Raw genomic sequence first — 19,436 nt, forward strand, 5'->3', positions numbered from 1 at the left:
CTATGGCGAGACGGCTTGCTCGCTCATTGGCTGCTCTGCGGCAACTGCTTAAGCCTATCGAGCGAGGCCTGGGATGACATCAGGCCAATGAGGGCGCTTCGCGCCCTCCTCGCCACTTCGAAACGGGCGTGGCTTACCTCTATAAAAGGAGCTCGAGAAGGCTGACTCACTTGATTTTGATCGCCGAAGCGAACCAGAGTGAACCGTACGCACGGCAGAGAACGCAGTACTCGTTCCCTCTTCTAGAGAGAACCGAGGTTACGTTAGTAACCGAGTACGTTCTCTTACGAGAGTCCTCTCGTACTGCGTTTTTATCAAAACGCTACGGGAACCCCTTGCAAAACGCCGTGCGTGCTGGGATAAAAAAACACTGATCACCGGAAGCTTTTTCAGGCATACAGTGCATAATCACCAGATTGACTCACACAGAGTCAGGGAATAAGGGTGAGAGCCTTAATTCCCTAAACTTTAGCGTCGTAGAATAAACATGTCCACAGACGCAAGTATAATCATCACATAGACAGGGTAGGGAACCTGAACTAATGCGGAAAATGTGGGTCTTACACAGTTCTGCCCAAGATAGTCGGTAGCGCATAGCGCATGAGTTTCAGCGGTCTGACTAGACGGCCGAACAGATTACACCGACAAAAGCTTAGCCTGCAAGGCGGGAACCTCTAGGTTATAAAACCTGATAAATGTAGACGGCGAGGCCCAGCCTGCCGCCGTACATATATCCTGTAGGGAAATCCCGCTGGACCAAGCCCACGAAGAAGCAACGCTTCTCGTAGAGTGCGCTCTGACTCCCAACGGGCATGGAATGCCCTTGGCAGTATAAGCCAGCGCTATGGCGTCAACTATCCATCTGGATAGACTTTGTTTCGAAACAGCCATTCCTTTGGAACGTCCGCTGAATGAGACAAAGAGCTGCTCTGTCTGTCTGAAGACAGCAGGGCGGGACATATAAGCTCTTAAAGCCCTAACAGGGCAAAGAAAACTCGAGTCCCCTTCCTCACTCGATGCCGGCAGGGCAGCCAGGGATATGACCTGAGCCCGAAAAGGCGTGTTGAGGGATTTCGGCACATAGCCATGCTTAGGTTTGAGTATGACTTTAGAGTCATTAGGACCAAACTCCAAGCACGCCGGGCTCACAGAGAGCGCGTGCAGGTCGCCTATGCGCTTCACTGAAGCGAGAGCCATCAAAAACACTGTTTTGAAAGACAAATGTTTGAGGCTAATAGACTGGATAGGCTCGAAAGGGGCACCTTTCATGGCCGCTAGGACCGTAGAAAGGTCCCACAAAGGAACTGAAGGAGGTCTGGGCGGATTCAGTCTCCTAGCTCCCCTGAGGAAGCGGATGACTAAATCATTCCTTCCCAGCGACTGACCCAGCGTTGAACCAAAGAACGCTGAAATAGCCGCCACATACACTTTGAGCGTGGAAGGGGATCTGCCCTTATCCAACAGCTCTTGTAGGAAGGAGAGAACCTCCGTTACCTCACATTCGAGGGGTGAAAAGCTCCGAGCTGTACACCAGCCGGAGAAAACCGACCACTTCGAAGCATAAAGCCGCCGTGTCGACGGTGCTCTAGCCTGAGTGATGGTATTCACGACTCCTTCTGTGAGACCAACGGGTATCCGTTGAGCACCCACACATGAAGGGACCACAGTTCCGGGTGTGGGTGCCAAATCGAGCCCCCGGCCTGCGAGAGGAGATCTCTCCTCAACGGCAGTGGCCATGGAGCGATATCTGCCAACTGCATCAGAACTGGGAACCATATCTGGTTCTCCCAGAACGGAGCTACAAGCAGGACTGGGCATTTCGTTTCCCTGACCCGTTCCAGCACCTGTGGCAGGAGGGAGACGGGGGGAAAAGCGTATAACGGGCAGCGCGGCCACCTCCGGGACAGCGCGCTGTCGGTCTTTGAAAAGAACGCGGGGCAGTGCGCGTTTTCGCGGGACGCGAAAAGGTCCATCTCCGCTCTGCCGAATCTCTCCCACAACAGCCGGACTGTTTGTGGGTGTAGAGACCATTCGCCCGGGGGAACATTGTTCCTGGACAGTCTGTCTGGGCCCACATTCTGAAGCCCAGGTACATGCACTGCTCTCAGCGAGCGTAAGTTGTGCTGAGCCCATAATAGGAGGCGTTTCGCCAGCCTGTACAGGGATATGGATTTCAGACCGCCCTGGCGATTTATGTAGGACACCACAGCCATGTTGTCCGAACGGACTATGACGTGTTCGTCCTTGATGTGGGGACAAAAACGCGTCATCGCGTTGTGCACTGCCAGCATTTCTAGGCAGTTTATGTGTAGGAGCTTTTCTCGTTCCGACCACAGGCCGAAGAACGGTCTGCCCTCGAGCTCCCCATCCCGAGGTGGATGCGTCTGTCGACACCATCCTCACTCTCGAGGAAGTCCCCAGGCTTACACCTGATTGGTACCAGTCGTCCGCCGTCCAAGGCGCCAGGGCTGAAACACAGCTCTGATCGACCTTGAGGCGTAATCGACCGGTCGCCCACGCTCTGCGCGGTACCCGCGTTTTCAACCAGAACTGCAGCGGGCGCATGCGGAGCAAGCCCAGCCGGAGAACTGACGATGCTGAAGCCATGAGACCCAGCATCTTTTGAAACTTCCTGAGCGGGGTGACAGGGCCGCGGCGGAAAGACCTCGCCGCGCGCTGAATGATCAACACGCGCTGTGGTGACAGCCGCGCTGTCATAGACTGTGAGTCCAGAACTACGCCCAGAAACAAAATCGTTTGACTGGGGTTCAATGAACTCTTTGTCCAGTTGACTGTGATACCAAGATTCTCGAGGTGATCGAGTAAAATGGTTCTGTGCTCCACGAGCTGTGATCGTGATTGAGCTAGGATCAACCAGTCGTCCAAATAGTTCAGCACTCGCATGCCTCTGAGTCTGAGAGGAGCGAGCGCTGCGTCCATGCATTTCGTAAATGTATGGGGTGCTAGGGACAAGCCGAATGGCAGGACTGTATACTGGTATGTCTGACCCTCGAAGGCGAATCTCAAGTATCGCCTGTGGTGTGACGCTATTTGTATTTGAAAATACGCGTCCTTCAGATCTATTGACATGAACCAGTCTTCTCGGCGAACATGCGCGAGAATTTTGCTGGTTGTGAGCATTTTGAAACTGCGTTTCACTAATACTCTGTTCAACCGTCTTAGATCCAGTATGGGTCTGATACCGCCGTCCTTTTTGGGGACTAGAAAGTATCTGCTGTACAGTCCCCCTTCGCTTAGAGCTGGGGGAACGCGCTCTATCGCCCCTTTGCTTATCAGTTTTGATATTTCGGCTCGAAGTAGGTGAGCTACTTCCAACGAGACCGTAGTTTCGACGCGCGCTATGAAGCGGGGAGGGCGTCGACAAAACTGTAGCGAGAAGCCTCTCTTTATAATGCCTAGCACCCAGTCCGAAACCCCTGGGAGCGCTGCCCATGCTTCTGCATGGCTGGCTAGGGGCTGGATACGGAGCGCGCTCTGATCGCCGTGCGACAGAGGCGCTTTGGGGGATACAAACATAGGCGTTATGCCTGTGGCATTTGAGGCGGGGCGCGCGCTTAATACAGCGGGCGAGACGCTCGTCCTCGACCTTACTACAGTGCTTAGCTGAGTGAGGGAGGACTGAGAAAGTCTCATAGGACCCATGTGAGCGAGTAGATGTGGGCTGGGAGCGGGCACATTTACTGCTTTGGGCGCGGCGTCTGCCTGAGCAGAGCGCGCGCTCACAGTTCTCGTTTTTACAGAGAGCCTGTGATGTGTTAGACATAGTGTTCGTGGGCACTGGGAAGTGGGCACTCTCACTATGCTGGAAGCGCAACCGACCTGAGTCGATTTTATGTGCGCGGGCCCTACGTGTAGGGCTGTGCTTATTGTGAAGTGATGGGCACTGAGGAGTGGGCATCGAGACTACATTTATAGCACCATCGGCCGTGGCCGGGACACCAGAAAATACACTCTTTTTGAGATTTATCTGGGTAGCCGTGAGAACGGCTTTTGTGTGCAGGCAAGCGGGCGGCAGTGCAGGCTTGCTCTCTGCAGAAAACACTGGAACAGTCGCAAACCTTGGGACTGAAACAGCGGGGCGCTTGGGTGGGAGGCCGGCCGCAACGGGACTCACACACCTGCGCTTTCCCAGGCTTGCTAGGACTTCTTCGACACTTCCGGTTTTACCACAACCCTCGATCGCGGCCCGCGCGAAGAGGGGCGCCGGGCGCTGGACCGAGAGCGGGGCCTCGAGCTGCGCTGTTGTGGCTGCTGCGAAGAGGCGGCCGAAGGCGGGGGCTGAGGCTGAGAGCTCCGCGGAGTCCGTTTGTCACGAACCGCTGCAGAACCGGAGCGCTTCGGCAGGAAGTGCTTGAAGGCTTGAGACGCTTTCTGGGCCTCGGTAAATCTCTCCACGAACTCGGAGAGAGAAGAACCAAAAAGGCCGGTGGAAGACAGCGGGGCATCGAGAAACGCAGTGCGCTCGGAATCGGCCATCTCCGTGAGCGTCAGCCATAAGTGCCTCTCAGCGACAGTGGCGGAAGCCATACACCGTCCCATGGCTTGTGCGGCGGCTTTAGTAGCTCGGAGCGTGAGATCTGAAGCGCTCCTTAAATCCGCGATGCAGATAGCGTCAGGTCCCATCTCGTCCAGCTTACGGAGGAGATCACCCTGGTAAATCTGCAGCGTAGCCATGGTGTGTAGCGATGACGCGGCCTGCCCAGCAGCGGAGAAGATTCGCGCGAGCAGCGTCGACGTCATGCGGCAGGCTTTGGAAGGCAACACCGGTTTAGTCCGCCGTCCAGCAGAGGGCGGGCAAAGGTGGGTCGCTATCGCCTGTTCCACCGGCGGAAGAGAGAGGTAGCCTCGGTCACTGGCATTATCCAGAGAGGAAAATGCGGGTGACACAGATGAGCGCGTCCGCGCAGAGTAGGGCGCGTTCCAAGCCTTCGCAACTTCTTCATGTAACTCAGGAAGAAAAGGAGCGGGCTTAGATTCCGGAGAAGTGCGCTCACCAGGGAGGAAGCTACCATCCAGCCGGGTTCGAGAGGGGGGCTCCGGTGCAGACCACTCGAGGCCGAGGCTCGCCGCGGCCAGCGCGAGTACCCGCATGAGCTCCGTCTCTATGTTGGCTCTCGTTGAGGGCTTGCGGGCAGGAGGTGCGAGATCCTCAAAGCTCGCCCAATCCTCGCTGCCTGAAGCTAGCAGAGAGCAGGAATCCTTCTCCCCCGACGCGGCCTCTGAACCGACTTCCTCTGATGAAGCGGCGGCAGACTGCGGGCGCTGGGCATCAGGAAGTGATTCGAGAGAGGCCGGTGAAGCTGGCGGGCGAACCGGCGAGCTTGGTCGGGCTGGAGCGGGTTCCGGGACCCGCTGCGAGCGGCGCTTCTTACGGCGCGGCATCGCGGCGGTGAATGCAGGCTTGGAAAAGGATGCCAGGCGAGTCCTCAGAGTCACCATCGGCAAAAGCTCGCAGTGAGGGCATCCGCCGTCAGCGAGCGCGAGCGCTGCATGGTCCTCACCCAGGCAGGAAACACAGATGACGTGCTTGTCTCCCTCGGTGAGTGGGGCTCGGCACGAGCCGCAGGAAGGCATCTTTAAAAAGACGCAGCTCTTTTAGGGGTGAGTGTTGCAGAGAACACACACACACACACACAGAAAGGCAATAGTATGAAAGGATATAGGCGTCGGAAAGCGCAGCAGGTACGGCTGTAGAAGGCGGCGTTGGCCAGCGGCTTCGAGGGCTCGTCCCGCTGATGTGCTTGCTTCAACGACGCTGCTTCCGTGATCCAGCGATGCGTGCGCTTCGCTGAAGAGATTAAAATCAAGTGAGTCAGCCTTCTCGAGCTCCTTTTATAGAGGTAAGCCACGCCCGTTTCGGCGGGAAGTGGCGAGGAGGGCGCGAAGCGCCCTCATTGGCCTGATGTCATCCCAGGCCTCGCTCGATAGGCTTAAGCAGTTGCCGCAGAGCAGCCAATGAGCGAGCAAGCAGTCTCGCCCTAGCTGTCTGCTGCTGCCGCAACGCGTTTTACATATATGAAAATTAAAGGATAATTTTTTGCTTCAGTGTTTCGTGAAAAGAGACTTTTCCCGTAGCGTTTTGATAAAAACGCAGTACGAGAGGACTCTCGTAAGAGAACTGCCCATTGTCATAACAATGTTAGCTCTGCGTGTCCTGAGGCTTCCTACACCGTAAACTAAACACAGTAACAAACAATGACGTTGATTTTACCATATCAATCCGAGCGCGAGTCCGATGATGACATATTGGAAGAACTATTCATTCAACCAGAACCTCCATCGCAAGGAAGACTCGAGCAGGGCATTTCTCAGTGATGCACTACTCCGTTTGAGGTATATGTTGCAACTGTAATTCCTAACCATAAGCATTAACAAGTGCATGTCCATAAACAAACCGATTATTTTACTTGTACTTATTTATTTACCGAGTATTTTTCCAATTTATTGCGGTGAATATGCAACGCTAACTCACGACCAATTCGTACGAATTTGTGCAAATGATAAAAAGTTGGCTAATTCGTACTAATTCGTACGACCTCACTTGTACGAATTTGTACGATTTGTCTAAACCCACGTGATGGGTAGGTTTAGGGGCTGGGTCAGGGGTAGGTCATTCGTATGAATTCATACGAATTGGCCAATTCGTAAAATATGTACGATTTTGCAAAAGTCAGGTCGTATGAATTCGTACGAATAAGCCACCTCGTAGAATTTGTACGTTTTCCCGTGAGATCGGGCTGGAATATGTGGAAACTGTAACAATGCATACATTAGCCGAGCTCTAGCGTGAATGACTGATGTAACATAAAGGTTGGTAAAACAAATCTTGCTCCATGCTTAATCTTTAATTAAAGTAGTGAGAACAACAGACAATCTGCATTAATAGACACAGTTTTAGGTAATAGTGGCCCACAACTGATCAGCAGAAGTATTTCAGTAAGACAGTAATAATGTGAGTTAGCAGGAGACCTACACATTATAAAACTCAAAACTAAGTATTTTGAACACCATCCTTCAAGAGCAGGCGGTTTGCGAATCCTGCATTGAACTCCGAGATTTGAGCAGTCGTCAGTGAAATAAAGGGAACACAGCAAAAGTTTAGGATTATACTGCTGTGGTATCATGGTAAAGATTAATTTTAACCACTGATTCTTCACATGCTCGTCCTTGGGCAGTGAAAAAAAAAAAAACTGGCTTTACCTTCACATTGTAGAGCACAGCGTCTTCTCGACATGATGCTATCCAGTATCCACAGGAATCAGCTGCAGGTTTGAGGTTCAAGTTTTACCTGGTGTCTGCGTGCGCAATAAGTGGGCGGGCAATATGCTAATGTTTCGTCTTGACGTCACAACGGACCTGCTTATGACTCGTTTGAAAAACGATTCATTTAATTTACTCAGATTCGACTCTTACTTTTGAAAGACAATAACTTTATATAAGGTGAACTGTCAGATTTAAAACTTTGCAGGATGTTTTCATTCACTTAGAGCTATACACACTACATGAAAGATCATTTTCAAAAATCCATAATAGGGACACTTTAAACATGGGTTCACTAAGAGTGAGGATAAATGTGTGAACACCACAATTTATTCTATGCAGTCAATAACTGGCTGACCTGACCATGAAACCATTGAAATTTGAATTATATTTAGAAACGAAAATAGTCAAAAATACAGTCCTAAAGCAAAAACATGTGGTATAAAGGAATTGTAATCTGTCTTTATTCTTTTAAAATATAAATGTTTTCATTTGGGCTTTGGCAGTGAAAGCCAAACGATTTCTCACGTCCAGTTCATATCCTCAAGATGCTCATTAACAGCAAGTTACGTGAGGTTACCATGAGTCTAGTGGTAATACTGTAACACTTCACCTCTCTCTTTTCATCTTCATTTTCTTAACTTTGTGATGGGCAGCGACCACTGAATCCTGAATGATACATGACAAAAGGGCTGAGATGAACCCTCCTTCCTTAATGAAACCCTTATTGATTTCTCATTGCAGAGAATCATTGCCTCTGCTCTCATGTGCTCAACCTCAAGTTCCCACATTTAATCCAGATGCACATCTTCTGGAAAAGCGACCATTAAGACCTCCAGAGTATCTACATGACATTAATCCACGCAATGCAGACGAACACAAACCTGTTCACTTCTGCAAATGGCTCAAATTTAAACAAACTATAATAAACAAGCAGACTTAAATGTTGGGGAGTACAAAGAATGCCCATGCTTTGTTAGAATATAAAGTATAGTACAATAATTCATTACATATTTAATTAAATGCACTACAGTTTAAAAGTCAGTAAGATTTTAGTCCCACTGTAATCAGTCCCACTGTAATCAATAATTGTATCCCTTAAACTCATCTTTGATCACCAAAATGACATATTTAAAACTTTTTTCCTGTGAAAAAAATCTTCATGCCTTAAAATAGCTTGAATGTAACTCTACAGCTTTGCTTCATTTAGTATACGTGGATCCAATATGCTGATTCGCCGCACCTCCATTCACTCGCCCAACTTACTGAGGTAAATGCTCCACAATGGTATCGTTCTTTACAACGTTGGACACAACGGTAATTAATATTAGCCTTTTGCTTGCTAATGTTACACAACTATGTTCCTGTTCGTCATCTCAGTATGCCTTCTAACAATCATAAGAAACACTCTGAACAAATCAGAACATCAGTGGAGAAAGATATATAGTTCATCATAACAATATCATACACCTGCTATATTGCTAAATCTACCCGGTTTTTCATATCAACAAAAAAATAGATATATACTGGGATAACATGGCTACTCTGCTGCTAGTTTGCTGTTAATGATATGCTAAAGCCTGCTGGCACGTTGACGTGATTGGTTACAAGGTAGTTACTTTGTGATGTCAGCACCAGCGATGTGTTTTCAAAGACTGCAGTCTTTTTTTCACTGCAGTTTTAAGGAGAAAATACTCAGTAATGGTGTTGACTTATGAATTTGCACATGGTTTGTATTAAAGCATATTAAAAACACTACATAGACATATAAACAATATTTATAAATAAAGAATATTAAAATCTTGATTCTCACCACAGGGGAACTTCATCAGACTAATTAAACTTTCAAACTTTCTATTACAAAAGAATCCTGAAAAAAATTTGTAGTTTCCAAAAATAAAATAAAAATATTATAAAAAAAAGTATTAAAATTAAAAATTAGGATCATGTGACACTGAAGACTGGATTGATGAAAAAAAAATCAGCATTGTTAAATAGAAAACAATATAACTGCTTTACTGTATTTTTGATCAAATAAATACAGCCTTGATGAGCATAAGACACTTTTTTTTCATAAACATCTTCATAAAAATCTTACCGACCACAAACATTTAACCAGTAGTACTCAGAATTTATATTTTATTATATTTTTTGTATCCACATACTCACATATTGTATAAATGTGTTTAGGGGTAAAGGACAGACAATTGCCTTAAAGGGATAGTTCGCACATTTTGGGACTTGAAGGAGGTGGACCCCATTACTTCACATTATAACCACTGAAAGATCTAAGACATTTTCTAAAATAACTGAAAATGTGTTCGTCTGAAAAAAGATTGACATATGGATCTCGAACGGCTTGAGGGTGAGTAAATCATGGGTTAAATATCATTTTTGGCCTAACTATCCCTTTAAGACTTTCAAAACAATAGATTTTGTCTATATTTGGGAACCATTTGGATAAATGTGATACAAATCTCTGTGAAAGAAAGGAAGTGGTAATTGGTGTGAGTGTGACTTGCAGTAATTTACACCAGAGCTGATTGTAACTGTTTTTCTGAGAGGAGAGGGAGAATAAACATGCTGGCCACAGAGAAAAAGAGTTGCAGCATTATTCTGCCAGTTCAAATGCCAGTCCATATCTCAAAGCAAAATAACACAATGCCATTCTATGCTGTACTTGGTATTTTTCCCCATTTTACTTTCACCTCTGAGATAACTCTGCATCAAAATAAATCAACTACATTTTGCAAACTTGCAATGAGATTTGACCTCTTGTTCAAGAAAATGGAATGTGTTTGGAACCTTTTTTATTAAATCTTTATAGATTTATAAGAGCTTTACAAAATAGCTATAAATGCCTTCTTTCCAAAAATAAAATGCTTTGATGTACAGCTCTAAATGGCACCCACCAAGTTATGACTAAAAGCTATACATTTTCTTAAAAAAACAAAAAAAAAAAACAAAAAAAAAAAAACATAAAAAATCCATAACAAATTTGAGCCCCCGTCTTTGAGATAAACATGTGGGAATGAGATGAGACATTTCCTAATAATGCAAATCCAGACCTTAAGAAAATATGTTAACATCCATGAGGAGGATATAACTGATATGCTAATAGACAGTGCACAGCCACAAGCTTATTCTTATTGATGGGGAAATGCAGACCAACTGGATGCTCTGTTTTCAGAGATAAGCCTTATCACAAGAGCAAATAAACAGGACTTTGAAGAACAGGAGATACAGTGATATTTGCAAATAGGATTGGATTTTAAAGCAAGGTCTCCCACACTGAGGGCCATGATCCTTACTGCTAACCAGTTACCTAAAAAGCAGCTTTACATATTAAATGTTATCTTGTTTACTTGATACTAACCGACCCTTGAATGTCATTAAAGGGGTCCTATTATGCCCTTTTATGAAGTCTAGATTTTGTTTTTGTGGTGTACTAGAATATGCTTTCATGCTTGATTGTTCAAAAACAAGTTTGTCACATATTTTACATAATTACAGCTCTTCTCACCCCAGTCTGGCCCGAACGCGCCGTTAAGTTCCGGTTTCGATGAAGCCCCGAAATATGAAATGTGCTGTGATTGGTTAGCTGACTCAGTGTGTTGTGATTGACACCATGTGTTTGGGAAATGTCACGTCCCGTATCATAACCGCGAGTTTCATCTGCTCAGATGTAAATATTAAGGATGGCGTCAAATTCAAACCAATTCAAGCCTGATTCAGACTTCAGAATGTTAACAAACAAGAGGATCTTCCAGATCAGATTTCATGCACAGACTTTGCAAGCATGGATTTCACAGGATGTTTAAGAGTGGTATTTTTTTTTTCTTGTACATTTTAGCTACAATATTATACACCATTTTATCATGATATTTTTTGAAAGCTATGGTAATACAAACAGTAATTGATCACAAAATCAAGGTTAATTTTCCTAAGGGGTGGCGAATAGTCTTACAAAAGTGAGAGTTTACAAAAGCTAGAATAAACACTATATCAATACAAATGTTGGCTAGCAGGCTAGCGGAGACAAACAGCTTTGCCCTTTGTTTACATCGTAGCAACAATATAAAACCATATAATGGGAACAGTTATTAGAAAACGCAACTACAAATAATAAGACATACTCACAAGTTTTGATCCACTAATGAGTAACAAACTCGTTGTAGTCCAAACGAGTCGTTCATTGTAGTTCTTGGAAAGCTCTGTTAAATAAAATATCTCCCTTTGGAGTGGACTTCGAGTTTTGTTACCGTGCAGATCTTTTTTTCTGTTCAAACAGCAACATTACACACTAACTAAAGTTGAAAAAGTGAAAAAGAATAATAGGACCACTGTGCGTCATGAAACTCGCAAACAGTAGTAGTAGACTAAGTCAACGACTTTTATATTAATATGAAAATGTATATTCCCTTTCTACATCCCTTTAAAGCCAATTACATATCCTATCTACATTAGAAACTGGACAACTGTAATGGTGTAACAAATCAAACCAGGCCTCATCGGATTTAAGACCACACGTGACTCCAGCAATGAAACCTTTCACAGTATGTTGGAGAAAAAACTCATCTGAGAGCGAGATCAATCAGACGCCACTAGGACCAGTGTAATGGTGCAACTGCTGACATATTTATATTGCATCATATATAACAATTGATATGCTAGGAAGGCAAAACAAGAGGCAGAGCAAAATATCAATACAGAGGCATTTTGTTCATTATAGAGCTTTCTTTTAAAGGGGTCATGACATGAGAAATCAAATTTGCCTTGATCTTCTGTGATGTCACACAGACAAATACATTTGCATATGACTGCCTCCAGAGCAAGGCATCAACGAATATTTGTACATAATTGCAATATAGGCCCCACCCACTTCATGAAGTTTTATGTAACAAAGTTCGAGAGGAGCACTTTCAGATAATCAACCAATCAGCACAAGAGGAAGCCGGTATAAATATAGCCTTCCCTCACCTTTGTCCCATGACAGTTTCACAGCATCCCTCCACCACCACATCACCTCACTATTGGCTGGTTTTGTTTCTCAGTCAAGGAGGGGGAATACTCTGGGTTCGCGCCAAATTTCTGAGCTCGGAACCCAACAGCACGCCAAATAAGCATAATTTACTATATTGCACACATACTCTACATGCCTGAGTCTGTCAACAACAGGAAAAAGGGAAGAGTAAAGAACGTTTGCTTTGACAGTTTAAACAGCTCATTTGCGTCTCTGTACAGACTACAGAAGGGTCCCGGCACCAGGAACAAGTGGATGGTTTATTTTTATGGTGTCCCGGATTATATGTTTGTTTGGAGCACTTTGTTTTTTAAAAGAAGCAAATAGACAGCTCGCAAAGAAACTTTTGTTGACAGATGAAGCAGTCAGCTGTATTAGATCTGACAGCAGCTGCATCACAAACTGTAAGTAAATGATTTCATAATGCTTTGTCTGTAATAAAATGTCTATATGTCTGTGTTTATGGTGTTGAACTCATGCAAGAAGTTTGAAACCAAACTCATTAGCTATGTGGTCATCCCTGTATAGAGAGTTTGATTCCCAGGGAATGCATAAACTTGCAAAATGCATGCTTTGAATGCAATATAAGTCACTTTTGATGTAAACATCTGCCAAATGCATAATTGTAAATATAGTTACATTCAAACATTCGTAAAGGGTACAACTGTACAGTCTTGAAGATATGTAAATGTGAAATTGCCACATAAAGTGAAGCATTCATTAAAATAGACCATCTGGACTTTCAATGAGAGAAAAAAACAAAACAATATTTAGACAATTAATGAAGCATTCGCAGTGTGAAATGTGGGCTGAAAACATAAAATAATTTTAATATTGAAAAAATAACACATTAGCTAAAAAACAATTAAGTTCAAACTTTGAAATACAGCATATGCTGCATTTCCATTTATCTGTTATTTTTTGATACTATCTTCATGTCTCCTGAAGCACTGGGAGGAAAACAGTCATTGCTGAAAACGGTTAGCCAAATATTCCCAGTGCATGAGGTTTGACAATGTTAAATATATCAACCATTATTTGAGGCTTGTTAAAAGCCCATTCAGATGGCTCAATGTGAAATAATGCTCACGTTTTCAGATTCCTTGATTTTAAATGACACGCAGAAACCCTGCATAGAGTAAAATCACTGATCAATTCATTCTCCCTCTCTTCAGGCAGTCGCTGGTGAAAAATGGAGCAGGAGGGATTGTTCCTCACAGGCCCTAATGAGAGTGCTTTGTTTAAGGAGCTAAATGATCGTCCCATTACCCACAGCCTTGGGTACCCCCCCACCCCCGTTTCTCAGACAGTGATGAAGGTCAAGCCCAAAGCACACTTCAGCTCTCCATAACGTGAAGAGTCACGCAGCTCTGCTAACTCTGAGTAAAAGGTTTCACCTATAACACTTGAACACTCATTTGAACTCAGCTCTGCCTGTGGTTAAATGCCTAGAAGAATTATAGGCCACCAATTACGTCAAGCGTAAAGCCATATGAACCAATAAAAAGGCAATGTTTTCCAGACTAGCTGAAGAATGGAGCTAAAAAAACTGTCACCAACCACATGATAAAAGCCAGTACCCCACAGAGTAACCATCACTACAACGTAATAATTCAAACTCTGCAAAGTGGAACTGAGCTGACTTTATAATCAAGTCATTAATAATTCACACCAGATATCTCTCATGCTCTGTAAGGCACTGCTAATAGGCCCAACCATATGATAATCCTTTCCATAAAAATGTTATGTTGATCTTAATGGCCATAGACATATCAGATGCACGTACAATGCCTGTTGTTGGTGCAACTCGCACCAGAAAGCAGTAGATTGTATTCGGTGCTGCGATTTCTCATTTTTCCAAGCGATATATATCAGCCGTCACTGCTCAGCAGAGATGTCACAGCCTCGCCCGCGATGATCTGATTAGATTCTTTCTGCATACGGGCCTTTTCAAGTTTAGTTCATCAATCTCTTTATCTTTTCAGTCGTACCATCGCCACGCTGAGGAGAAGCACATGAAAGCGCTGATCATAAAGCCAATGAGGCCTTTGTGTACAAAAAAGGTTTAAACCGCACTCACCGGGACAGAGAAAACATCTGAGGCAGTGAGTTTAAATTCATTACTTCATTTTCCACACTGCTGATCTGAGAGCGACGCTCTGCGTTTGCTACTCCGAAGGCTTTTTGCTTCATTCTGCAGGTCTGCCTCTTGGAGGCAAAGCTAGGGTAACAATCAGGCTCAAACTGAATCACCTATGGGTGTTTTAAATCATTTATGGAATGCACATGCCTTTGCGTTTCATTTATCAAATATTTCGAAGTCAACAGCTGCAGAAAGTCGTGTACGCCAAGGGTAAAAGTCCTTATCTGGAATCAATCATTGCAGCGAGGGAAAAATCAGACCTGTTCTGACAGAACCAGAGAGATTAAGGGTCGGAATCAGATTTTCTTGTTTGTGAAACTGAGCACAACATGTAAAAAAATCCTGCCTTACTTCAGAATGCCTTGGCAAACACCATAAATCTTGAGCTAGACATAATGGTAGGTAATTACTCCAGCTTTGAGGACTAGGAATAGATTACTATATACATCATTATATGTGATTACGTTCTCTGCAGTAGGGCCTGTCATTGTTCAGCGAGAGATGGAAAATCTTTCTCAGAGAATATATTATGCTAACAGACCCACTTCCACACAGGACCTCTTGATCAAACTCGGCAGAGTTTTTCATTCTAGTGTAAGATGTCAGTGTCGTTGTGATGTTGGGAGCTGTGTGAATGAGGGATTCTCAGCAGGGGGAAAAGGGACCGGATGAAAGACACATGCAAACAGAGCGCCGAGTCAATACAATGCAATTAAAGGGATTTTTCATCCAAAAATAAAAATGCTGTCATCATTTATTCACCCTCATGTCATTTCAAACCCGTCTAACTTATTTTGTCAGTGCAAAACTAAAGGAAAAGAAATAGCACAATGACCACGCTGCTTGTCAAACATGTTCAACGTGATGAACGTGAATCTGGCAATGTTATATGTAGTAAGTTGTTGTACATATTGCGGCAGTTTAGAAATGAAATGTCTGGTCTTAATATTCAACAATATTATAGATCTGCCTGCAATGACGCCATTGTCTGAGAACTAAACTGAGCTGGACGATAACATTATTGTTTTCTCAAGAGCTGCTGTATAGATAAATGAACTTAATTACTTGAATTAGTTAAATTAATAACTTGGCCTAATGATTTTTACAACGGAAATGAATCAACACTGAACCTACTTAAGCTGGACAATTTTCTTCTAGATCTGCTGTACAGCCGAAACAAACTTTATTGCATTATTTTTCTGTTATCACCGTAAAGCTGTTTTGAAACAATCTGCATTGTAAAAAGCTCTATATAAATAAAGATGACTGACTTGGTGTGTGGCACTAAAAGGTTAATGCTCAATTGCATTTGAAAATAACATACCGACTACACTAAAACTTACCCTAAACCTAACCAAACAGTGTGAACAAAAGCAATCGTGAGATAAAAACATTTTCAAGAGACTCGTACCCGAGCACTTCACATTATGAGTGCAATGCTGTACTAGGTGAGATACTGAGCAAGTTTACTACATTTGAAAAGCCATACATATGTAGCTGGTTATGTGCCATTAACATCAAAATGTATTAGTTTACAAATCATACACTATGGTAAAAGTGTTCTGAGGTCACAACATCATAGCATTGTTCAAGTAACCACATTAAAATAAGTATTTATTAACATACAATTGCAATCAAAAATATTCAACCCACTTGACCTGCAAGACTTTTTGCTGCCAAGAACTAAATTGTATGAAAAAAATTCAACAAAGGCATCAGTTAACTATTATAGAAAGTGTATTAATACACATTTGAGTGATTCTGAGGATGTAAAGTTGATGAGAAATGGAAAAAAAAAATTATAATTTTCTCTAAACAATCGTGTTCAAAGCTATTCAACCCCCAAAAGTCATATTTTTTTATCAGAATCTTTTATTCTTTATAACCTCCAATAAACACTGCCAATAAAGTGCCAATATAACCTCGAATAAAGTGTTGAGAAGCTTCTATCACCTCTCTACTGCAAAAAAGCTTGAAAAAGCTTCCAGATCACTGATAATCTTTGGTTTACCACTGCTTTCTTCAAATTCCACCAAATATTTTTAATGAGATTTAAATCTGAAGACTGTACAGGCCACTCAAGAACATTCTACGACTGATCCCTGAACTAAGCTTCAGTAGATTTGGATGAATACTTTGGGATGGGATCACTGAAGGCATCACCATCTTTGCCAAAATGGCTTGATACTTCAAAGAATTCATGATGTCCTTCATACAGTCAAGATTTCCACTTCCTGCTACAGCAAAGCACCCCATAACAAGACTGAACCACCTCTGTGTTTGACCATGTAGATGGTGTTCTTCTGCTCATAAGCTTTCCCAAAAAATACAGCTGATCCATAGGTCAAAAAATTTGGTCACATTACTCCATAAAACATTCTTCCAAAACTCCACAGGTCTATTTAATTTCAGCATGTTTAAATCAGCCTTTTATGTTCTTCTGGTCAAGAGTGGCATTCGACAAGATGTGCCAACATGAAGGCCATGCTTGTCTAGTGTTCTTCTTATACTCTGCATTGAAATGTTTTTTCCTCCTTTCATCAGGCCATCTTCACAATCGTTGGCAGTAAATTGAGGGTTTTTCTTAGTTGCACTGATCAATCATTTTATTCCCCATAATGACATTGTGCTTTTTCTTCAAAACCCTCGAAGGTCCTCTGGTACAACAAATTTTAAACTTATGAATAAGGTTGCCAGCTGTGTCTCTAGGAACTTTTAGTGTTTTAGTGGAAATCTTCTTGTAACAATTTTGCACAATTCTGTACATTTCAAGATATGTAAGTACAGGTTGTAAGTACAGGTAAATCTTTGGAGTTTTCCAAAAATATACAGTAGGTAGAGGCACATTTTTCCAATAAGCAAGGGTTGAGAAAAGAGCGGCTTGAACATTTTCTTTTGTGTTCTATGCAACTGGTTTGGAACAACAAGTAAATTAAAACAGAATTTTTGCACTAACAGAACTCGCTAACTGCTAGGCCGCATCTCAGACAGCAATGTAATAATTAAACATTAGATGTAAGAAAGCAGCATGACGAAATGTTTGAAACGGCACGGAGGAATTTATTACGCTAGTTCCTGATAAACAACACCATCGGAGCTCGAGTGAGATAAAATCCTGGATGGATGGATGGATGGATGGATGGATGGATGCTGTGTAATGCTAACAGGAGGAAGAAACATCAAAGCGGAGCCATTAAAAAGAGATCTAGCATAGAAATCTCCATATCACAGGAATAGACATCATAGACAACACAATTACCCGTTTTCCAAGTATAGTGCCTGTCCTTTGGAAATTCCAGGTCCGACCTCACTTGCATTCCAATGAGAGACATAGAGAGCAGCAGGTATTTCCCAACACGCCATGTCCAGCCCGTTACACCAAAGTCATCTTTTAGAATCATAGTCCAGCCCATTGACGTCCTGTCCACTTTTAGTCCTGCAAAAACAAAAAACAAAGCAAACAATGGTGATTATGCTCTCTTACCTGTTAGGGAGCGAATACACCAGCCAAGCATATTAAACAACTCTTGGGAATCATTACATTAATCACCGGCATACGTTTGACTAGTCATTTAATCCTCGAGGACGTCAAATCAAGCACACGTGTCAGGATCAGGATCATTTAGTCTTAAAGCTGCATGCACTGATGCGGTAAATACCACGGTAAACACAGACAGAGCATTGGGTCTTTCAGCCCTGAAGTAATTGAGGATATTAACACCTTTTTATTGCAACTCATTTAATTCTGTCCCCCGCCACTGTAATTTATATCCTTTGGCTGAAAGATTAGTTCTGGAATCACTGACTGTCCAAGGGAATTTTAATGCATATCTGATTTACTTTGATCAACTTTTTTTTGCAAACATTCAGAGATAGCAGTTGTACACTATTGTGTTTGTACTATTCACAATTTAAACAGCTGATCTTGAACTATAAACGTCTTTTACCGCCTGAACGCACAGTCTGTTTTGTCACGCGCTGACTGATGGAAATCTGCACACCATTTAAATGGCAAATATTCAATGGTCCGGATCCACGTTATGCCTCTCACATGTAATAAACTTCTCCATTGACAAACCGAAATGGGAAAGTAACTCATTTATACAGCTCGGCAGCACAAACCAAGGTTATTCATTCGCGCCAGTTCCGTGGCAAGAAATGGGGATCTCTATATTTTAAAGCATCATTGTTTCATATATGGGACACAGCTCTGCACAGACCAGTGTATTACAGTATTATCTGAATTAAAATTTTGATTGATTTTCCTCTTATGGAAACGGCATACAATGCATTACCTGTGGACGATCTGTTCGAGGCTGCTAGACAGAATCGGTGTATTGATGGATGAATTGCTATCGGACTAAAATATGTGTTTGGAATGTGGAATTATTCTGATGTGATTTCTCAGGGAAAGCCTGCAGCTCCCAATTGGTTTTTGGTTGATTTCATTTGGGGAAATTAGATTTTTATTTCATTGCTTCGGCAGTGTTGCAGGACAATCTGATTTGAGAGGAATATGGTGAGAGGCCTTGACGGAGTGAAAAAAGATCTCTTATCCTTTAACTGCTGCCACAAGTAAATGTCTTGATAGAATTAGATATTTTCAAAAGGGTATACACAGATATCCTCTTGAATAGGCTAGAGCTGGTTGCTTAGGATTGCATCATTCAATTTTTGAAAACATATTTCAGTTTAACATTTCTATTTAAGTGAATAAATGAGTGATGTTGACTTGTACTGTACTGTGTCAGCTTTCCTTCAGAATCGAGACAAAACATCTGTCTCTCAAAATCTTCACGTAATATATATATATATATATATATATATATATATATATATATATATTAAACAAATTTTAATAAGAGCTGTACTTCAGCAAAACACTGCAGTTTTAAATAACAGAATATTGAAGAAATGAATACGTTCTCAATATATAGTCAAGTGAACAATTATTAAAATGGATATACCATCTTCAGAAAATAAGTTTGG

The 19,436-nt window shown here is 43.0% G+C and overlaps 1 protein-coding gene across 1 annotated transcript in view; it reads right to left on the reverse strand.

Annotated features, from left to right (window-relative positions):
- thsd7ba (thrombospondin, type I, domain containing 7Ba) overlaps positions 1–17,860 on the reverse strand; it is a gene marked incomplete at both ends in the record, with an annotated part of 176,577 nt that extends 158,717 nt beyond the window's left edge. The window contains one exon of the mRNA XM_081368568.1: positions 17,707–17,860. Coding sequence (XP_081224694.1) covers positions 17,707–17,860 — 154 coding nt within the window. The remainder of the gene's footprint in view (positions 1–17,706) is intronic.
- Positions 17,861–19,436: the final 1,576 nt, after the last annotated feature.

Source organism: Scardinius erythrophthalmus (assembly GCF_964197995.2).
Source record: "Scardinius erythrophthalmus genome assembly, chromosome: 6".
Classification (NCBI taxonomy): Eukaryota; Metazoa; Chordata; class Actinopteri; order Cypriniformes; family Leuciscidae; genus Scardinius; species Scardinius erythrophthalmus.